General features: G+C 42.5%; 2 protein-coding genes across 2 annotated transcripts; one reads left to right on the top strand and one right to left on the bottom strand.

The window, feature by feature from the left end:
• The first annotated feature begins 681 nt into the window (after positions 1-681).
• Positions 682-1,338, top strand: LOC122643229. Its single transcript, XM_043836873.1, has one exon. The coding sequence runs from the start codon at positions 682-684 to the stop codon at positions 1,336-1,338; it is 657 nt and encodes a 218-aa protein (XP_043692808.1).
• Positions 1,339-5,526: 4,188 nt separating this feature from the next.
• Positions 5,527-7,716, bottom strand: LOC122643228 (agamous-like MADS-box protein AGL62). The gene is given in 4 exon segments (XM_043836872.1): positions 5,527-5,825; positions 5,828-5,848; positions 5,851-5,865; positions 7,569-7,716. Coding segments are annotated over 4 exon segments (483 nt in total).
• Positions 7,717-8,733: the final 1,017 nt, after the last annotated feature.

Below are 8,733 nucleotides of genomic sequence, written 5' to 3'. Positions count from 1 at the left end.
TAGAAGATGGAGAATTTTATCAGTGCTCCAAATCCCAGTGTGTACCTTCCTAACAAGGTACCTAGGAGTTATATTGATGAAGGGCAGGGTGAAACGCGACATGATTAAGCCTCTAGTAGATCAGTTCAAGCTAAGACTTGCGTCTTGGAAGGGACGCCTTCTGCCATGGCCGGAAGGATTGAGCTGGTTCGTACTATCATGGGTAGTATCCCAGTCCACAACTTCTTTGTATATCTCTGGCCATTGGGCACTATAGAGGTTATGGAGAGATGGATACGTTACTTTATTTGGTCAAGGGAGGCTGACAGCTCTAGGGCCATCACTATTTGATGGGATAGGCTGTGTAAGCCCAAGAAGGAAGGTGGACTCGGAATTCTTCGATTATGAGATTTAAATTTGGCCCTGATTGCTAAACTCTCCTGGACTATATACACAAATCAGTCTACCCTGGCAGCTTTTTTGAGAGGTCGACTAGTGAAGGCAGATGGGTCACTCAAGAAGACTGCTGATACCTCCACGCTTCTACCTAGGCTAAGAAGAGTTTGGGATTTTATTTGATTTGCAGAGAGATGGGTGATTGGAAATGGAAATTCAGTAAGTTTTTGGTATGACAAGTCGGTTCACAACCAAAGCATTGAGGACCTCGTCTATCCCCTACACATTCCACGCAATTTATCGGCAATGGTGACGGACTTTTGGAAAGAAGGTAGCTGGGATATGCCGGCAGTCCAAGAACCTGAACTCCAAAGGGCCTTCACGGTGATTCAAGGCAGTGGAATTACTTGTCACAACAGACTGGATATGAGATTTTGGGAGCTTGCAACCACTGGCCGCTTCACGGTCAAGACTGCTTGGGAGACCCTGCGCATAAAGGCACCCTCACCTGAGTGGGTATCGACTGTTTGGAACCGTGACCTTCATCCACGCGCTGCTGTATTCAGATGGAGGCCTGCGCATGGAGTACTTCCCACCGACCACATGGTATGTCACAAAGCAGTTCCTCTAGCTTCAAGGTGCGATCTATGCTACATGGACTGCGAAACGATCAAGCATCTATTTCTTGACTATGCCTTCTCACGTCAAATCTGGATGGCGGTGCTATATGTCTTCAATCAGAGCTGGAGTGGTTTCCCAACCATTGAATTATTGTTTTCATGGTGGCACAGAAAGGCCAAGACTGTTCCCCTACCTAAGGCATGGGATGCTATACTGATTATCTGTTGCAAAAATATTTGGTGGGAGCGCAATAGACGATGCCATGACAACTTGAGTCCTACTGAAGTGGCAAAGCTATGCTATGGGGAAGTTGGGGACTGCATAAGGCTGAAAGGGGTGTAGGTGCAAACAGTGAATGATCTTACCTTGGCACGTATGCTGAAGGTGACAATTTCAAGGCCACCTGTTAGAAGGATGGTAGAAGTGCGATGGAGGCAACCACCACTTGGGTGGTGGAAATTGAACATTGATGGCTCTTCCTTGGGTAATCCTAGATCGATAGGAGGAGGAGGGGTACTTCATGATCACTTGGGAGCTGTGTTAAGATGCTTCTCTGAGCACCAGGGTGTGGGATCGAATTACATGGCTGAACTGGGGGCTTTCTTTACAGGAGTTGACCCCGCTAGAGAAATGGGCGCAAGAAATCTTTGGATTGAGTGCGACTCGGAAGCAGTTGTCTCTTCAATTCTCTCTAATAAGATTCCTTGGAACCTAATGTATAAGTGGTGGAAAGCCTCTAACTTTCTTGGCTCCATCCAGTGGCGTATGACCCATTGCTATAGAGAAGCAAATTTGGCTGCGGATGCTCTTGCCACCTACGCGGCGAAAAGGAAAAACACCTCTTGTTGGCCTGCTCCACCGTAATTTATCTGGCAGATTGTCTATTGGGAAGCGCTTGAACGGCCTTTCTATAGATTCACCTAATTTGTAACTGACTTGATCGCCTGGCTCTAACGTTTACCTAAGGGCTAGGCCGAAGGGTTCACGTTAGTTCTCTGGATTATCTTTTTTGAAGTTTTCAGTCAATCCTTGTAAGTTTTTCTTCTATATTTAATACACATTGCTGATCTTTAGCAAAAAAAAAAAATCCCACATGATTATATTACTAACTTCAAATCATTCCATATTTAGTTATAAAAACTCACTTTACTTTGAATCGCAATCCCTTGAATTCCTTGAATTTGAAAATTAAAATAAAAATTTCATTAAAAAAATACCGTTATGAAATATGATAAGATCGATATTTAAGTAATCGGCAAGGGATCATTGCAAGGTCGCATGACTCTTGCACCTGCGTGGGGACCAATGAGACTCCACACAGGAGCATCAACATAGATAGGATTTTTGGTTTCATAGGGGGCGGGTGGTAATTTAGGGCGCTCCTGTGTCTAGCGCAGGGGCCACACAACCGAGCTGCATTCTTTTTCCCTTTAAGTAATTTATACAATCATTTTGGATAATGATTACCAAAGTCCTATTTTTAGGTTTAAAAATGTTCACTTTCTTTCCTCTGATTCCCCTTGCAACCAAACGGAGCCAAGGGAGCTGTAGTATTTAAAATTCTTTGTAAACTGTTTTCTCCACAAATATGAATGGCCTTCCCTCAACTAGCAGAAAGTTAGTGGTTACAATTGTGTTCGGAATTGTACACATGCACGCTGAGGTATTTTTTGTTAAATGTCAGCAAAGATATATTAAGAAGAAAAAGATTAAACAAGTATTTAACGTCTAGGCATACCAAGACGAATACAGAGAAACAAAAGAAAATGAGAACTAACCCATCTACGCCATTGCCATCAGTGGGAACAGCTCAACTACCTTCTTATCAACCGTGCTTATCCACATCTAGCCGATCTCCTACATTCACTCACCTAATTCATTCCTACTCAAAGTGGAACTCTATCGACAACGATAAGATGGGATGATGATGACCTTCTACAAGATAGTTGTCGATAATCTTCATATCACATGTGATAACAACCTATTTGACTTAGGACTCTTGATATCACATGTGATAACACTCTATGTACTCAAGGACTCTTCTACTTGTAAAACTCTACCCTATCAATATATACTTGATGTAATCGGATTACCATTGAATAAGAGAAGTTATTCATTCAATATGGTATAAAGAGCTACACGCTCCAATGAGCACATCTAAAATATTTTTTTTATTTTTATTTTCTCCTCTCTCTCTCTCTCTCTCTCTCTCTCTCTCTCTCGTCTGTCCATGGCCGATCCTCCTTCCTCCATGCCCACGGCTTCTGCCATTCCTGCTCCTCCCGTCACTCTCTCAGGTGCCTCTCATTTTTTGCACCTCAAATTATCATCTAAGAATTATGTTTATTGGCACACTCAAATTGAGCCCTATCTCATTGGGCAACGACTCTATGATTATGTAATTGGTCACAAGCCGCGCCCTTAAGATCCAACTCTTGGCGCCACCTGGTGTGAACATGATGCCTTTGTGAAGAGTCTCTTGATCGCATCTCTTTCTGAGGATACTATATCCCTTGAAGAGTACCTCAGCCTTAGCCCTCTTCTCGTGAGAGGAGCAGAGTTCACCTAAGGGCGCTCTCGGATTTGCTAAGATCAGGGCAGCAGTCAGGGGTTCAGGAAAAGAGAAAAAGCTGCATACCTAACCTAGTCTTCTTGAGTGCCCCCTGACATAAGCTTAGAGAAAAAGCGCGAGGAGTGCCTTGAACAAGAATGAGATGTGGGAACTCCTTCTCTGTCCTAAAGATCTAAAGACCGTAACGTGTAAATGGGTTGACAAGGTGTTGAAAGGGTCAGACGGGCAGCCTAACGGCCACCCTTAGTTGGTCACAACACCAACAAGGAGTTATGGGACGCCTGTCATGCTGCCTACAGCTTGGCTTTTACTACCTGAATTTTATCTCTCAATGTTGCACTGCAAAACGTCATACACAAACATGATAAAAGCATTGTCCAATTTCTCCAATGTGCAAAGTCTCTATCAGATGAACTAGTTGCTGCCGGCAAGCCCTTGCCCACTGAAGATCTTAATATTCACATCTTTCGCGCCCTACGTGATGAATATTAATCACTGGTTCCTACTATGATGGCTCGTTCTGATCTGATATCCTTCACCGAACTTCATGGTCTACTTGTAAGTCATAAGCATTTGCTTCAGTCACGTCGTGCTATGATAGATCCCTCTACACATGCTTCCACTAATGTGACTCAACACAGTGGTCATGGTTGCCCACTCCTTCCGTGTGGTCGCGGTAATGGTCGTGGCCCTAGCAATACCTATCAACCGTGCTTATCCACATCTAGCCATTCTCCTACAAAGTCAACTAACCTGATCTTTTACAGTCACTCACCTACTTATTTCTACTCTAAGTGCAACTCAAAGTGAAAATTTATCGATAGAGAAAAGATTGGATGGTGATCACCTCCTACATGATAGCTGTCGATAATCTTTATATCACATGTGATAACAACCTATTTGATTCAGGACTATCACATGTGATAATAATCCAGGACTCCTTGTATCACATGTGATAACACTCTATGTACTCAAGGACTCTCTTGAAAACGAAAAAGAAGAGAAGAACAAACACACAACACAGGGATTTTATGTGGTTCACCCCCAAGAAGGTAGGCTACATCTACAGCCAACAACAGAACTGGTTTCCACTATTTCTCTGAAGCAAGTTACAAATCCTCAGATCTCACTTACATCTCTCAACGAGATAAGGACACTATATAGAAAAGCCCTAACCCAAACAAGTACATAAATGCCCTTAGAAGCCAAAAAGACCCACTCGATTAGGGTCGCACCTGAACCTAACTATGCTGATATACATATCAAATCAAAGATTTCGATGAGCTCTATAGGATTCATTGTCTTTGGCATTAATGTATGCACCTTTAAGGCCATCCAGATGCATTTCGAGGCCGAAATGGCCCTCTGAAGATTTCCCACTGCACTTTTTGGACTAAGATCAGGCTTCACCAAATATATATATACCTAATGTAATTGGATTACCATTGAACAAGAGAAGTTATTCATTCAATAATTCTAATAAAAAACAAAGAACTATTAAGAGAATCGGTATCGAGGCCAACCCAAGCACATACATTTTATATTAACTTAATTGGTATGAATTAATTTAAATCTGGATTCTTCTTTTAATCGTTTGCCAAGGAACGCCCATTTTTTGTCAATTTCAATCATTATTTCTCCATTTATTTCAATTAAAAAAAACTGAAAAAATCCACACATTATTGGGAAAAAGAACTCTGTCCGGGAGTATAGCCAACGCAACCTCTCATGAGTCTATCGCTTCCTCCCCATATGAAAAGACACCGATACCCCCTTGTTTTGAGGAGGAGAGAGATAGATACATAAGAGTTTTGGCGTAGGCCACACTACCAGACAGAAAACTACTTCCCGTATACACATTGAAAGAAGAAGAAGAGTAATTCAGATAAGACCACGTCCAATACTAAAACCATAACCATCTCCATAAGGGATGATTGAAGAAGCATCAACACGTTTCTTCATATTCTTCTTAAGTTCCTCCAGAAAATCATCAACTTCTGAAGCTCATGCAATCCCATATTTTCAATGGGTGCTTCCCACCAGGGCTCACCCTGCTTTGCTTCTGGGGTCGATTGGTAGAGTGTCTCAGCTCGCTTCTTCTCGATTTCCATTAGGCTAAGCACTTGTGTGTACTGTTGGTTGAGCTCGCAAACACTAGCTCCACGGAAAGCCTCCACAAGAGGCAATGCAGTGGTTTCCGGTGGCAAATTGTTTTCATTAAGGAACCTATCAACGATGGATTCCACACTAGGGTGGCGAAGGAGAAGACCTTACCTGCAGTGAGAAGACAAGAATGGCTATCTTGTTGGCCAAACAACGGTCCAGGGATCAAACCATGGTTCCCTAGGGAGACCAAGATATTTATCTTTAGGGTTTTGCACGCCCTGGGTTAGCCCATGGTGTCCCATGGGTGCCCCATTTTTATTTTAGGGTTTCCCATGGTCGCCCATGGGAACCCTGGTGCATCCCTATTGGGGTTTCTCCTTCCCTATTGCATTCCATAAAATTAATTATCACAATAGGGACGGAGAAACTCGTCTCTAGTCCATCACATGGCAAGAGGGATCCATCCCATACTCGAATGCGCAGCGGAAAATAATCGATTCAAGTTTCTTTCGCATCTCATAAATATTAATAATCAATGAACAGAAGGAATTAATAAAGAACTGCTAACCTGGTGAGCCTCAAGTATTGCTCCTCCAATAGACAGTGGTTCTTCCTCCAACGAGCGCTCAAGCAAACAGTCTGAACCTCCAATGGTGCTACCAAGGTTCTACACGCCAATCCCGGATGCCCTCAAACTCCTCGGCCACGAGATCTAGGGTTTCACAAACCTAACTCTCAAACACAATGAGAGAAGCAAGAAGAAGAAGAGAGATCACAAGAGGGAGAGAGAGAAACCAAAAATGTAGGAGAGAGAGTGTCTGCTCCAAAAATGTGGAGAGCTTCTCTTCTGCGTATTTTTGGTCCCCTATTTATAATAATAGGGTTTAATTAAATCCTAGATAGATTTAATAGAGCCCTAGTGAGAGTCGACTCTCTCTCTCTCGATCTGCGGATTCTGTTTAAACTCAAAGTGCTACGGTGAAAAGCGAGAATCTAATAGGGAAAGTATTAATTAGATTCTTTATTTAATTATTAATGGATGATTACAATTAGCACCAAATCCATTAATTAAATAAAGAGCCAATTAAATTAAAAAATTCCAAATAACTCCCTATATGATAACAATTTATCATATACAACCCCCCCACTAATCAACACCATCATTATGGAATCTAGGGCATGTACACATGTACTGCCTAACCCCAATCCATAGTACATGTCCATATAAGAGCGTCTGTGCATCCGATCAGGTCCCGCAAAACTTGATAAAACACTTTATTTGAAATAACTATAAATAATGTATCATTTTATGTAAAATAAATTTTGCAAAACCATTTCCAAAAGCAGTCTTGGATCCGTTACGATCCGGCCATTCACAGAGCAGTCTCTATCTTGGTGTTCCCCAATCGGGCAGTGGTGACCGTGTTGGATAACTCCTTCACTCACAAAGTGTTCACGCATTCCCAGAATACCGGCTTTGACTCGCTTGAGTCTCAGTCATTGATGAACCAAAGAATGCGATCACACTTTGCGTGTGAGGTTCCCTCAGTGCGGGTGTCGGTGACACATGTCTATCCCTTCCTACATCGCGCGTAATACATGAGGGAATCGACAAAGTAGATTCTTCACCAATGCACACATCAAACATGTGAGCACTCGCATTCGTACCACGACATCACATGTCTAGGCATACCCAATGCGACGACCATATGATAAGGGTGCCGCCAAACCCTAGTCGTGACTACCATTTTAAGTATAACTTACGGACACATAATGCTCAAAAAGTTTATATCGCATGTGACAATATTAAACTAAAATGTATAAATGTTCAATATAAAGGTTAACCGGGTTGAATCGGACCGAACCGGGTTTGATGGACACACACTTGTCCAACATATCTCAGCACCACAGAGAGTACAGAGCTCACTAGCCTTCTTGAAGAGTCCTGCTCGTCGTTTAGAGAAAGTGACCTGTCGAGAAAATTCACAATTGATCCTCTTGATCTCAATCTTCTGCCGACCCATGCTTGGTTTCCTTGCCATCTCACCACCCATCAAGGGAAAGAAAGAGATAATAGAGAAATTGTTGTTTCTTTGGACTCAATTTATAGGCCTTCTTTCCTTCAATATCTCTCAAAGCTCGATAATAAATAGAGAAATTGTTGTTTCAGTGAGATGGCAAGGAAACCAAGCATGGGTCGGCAGAAGATTGAGATCAAGAGGATCAATTGTGAATTTTCTCGACAGGTCACTTTCTCTAAACGACGAGCAGGACTCTTCAAGAAGGCTAGTGAGCTCTGTACTCCCTGTGGTGCTGAGATATGTTGGACAAGTGTGTGTCCATCAAACCCGGTTCGGTCCGGTTCAACCCGGTTCACCTTTGTATTGGACATTTATACATTTTAGTTTAATATTGTCACATGAAATATAAACTTTTTGAGCATTATGTGTCCGTAAGTTATACTTAAAATGGTAGTCACGACTAGGGTTTGGGCTGGGCACCCTTATCATATGGTCTTCGCATTGGGTATGCCTAGACATGTGATGTCAGGGTACGAATGCGAGTGCTCACATGTTTGATGTGTGCATTGGCGAAGAATCTACTTTGTCGATTCCCTCATGAATTACTACCAGATGTAGGAAGGGATAGACATGTGTCACCGACACCCTGTACCTGAGGGAACCTTGTCACTACAAAGTGTGATCGCATTCTTTGGTTCATCAATGACTGAGACTCAAGCGAGTCAAAGCCGGTGTTCTGGGAATGCGTGAACACTTTGTGAGTGAAGGAGTTATCCAACACGGTCACCACGCCCGATTGGGGAACACCAAGATAGAGACTGCTCGTGCATGGTCGGATCGAACTGGATCCAAGATCTGCTTTTGGAAATGGTTTTGCAAAATTTATTTTACATAAAATGATACATTATTTATAGTTATTTCAAATAAAGTATTTTATCGAGTTTTGCGGGACCCGATCGGATGCATAGACGCTCTTATATGGACATGTACTATGGATTGGGGTTTGGCAGTACATGTGTACATGCCCTAGATTCCATA

This window comes from Telopea speciosissima, chromosome 10 (assembly GCF_018873765.1).
Source record: "Telopea speciosissima isolate NSW1024214 ecotype Mountain lineage chromosome 10, Tspe_v1, whole genome shotgun sequence".
In the NCBI taxonomy this organism is placed as follows: domain Eukaryota; kingdom Viridiplantae; phylum Streptophyta; class Magnoliopsida; order Proteales; family Proteaceae; genus Telopea; species Telopea speciosissima.
This window is presented reverse-complemented; position numbering and strand designations above follow the sequence as displayed.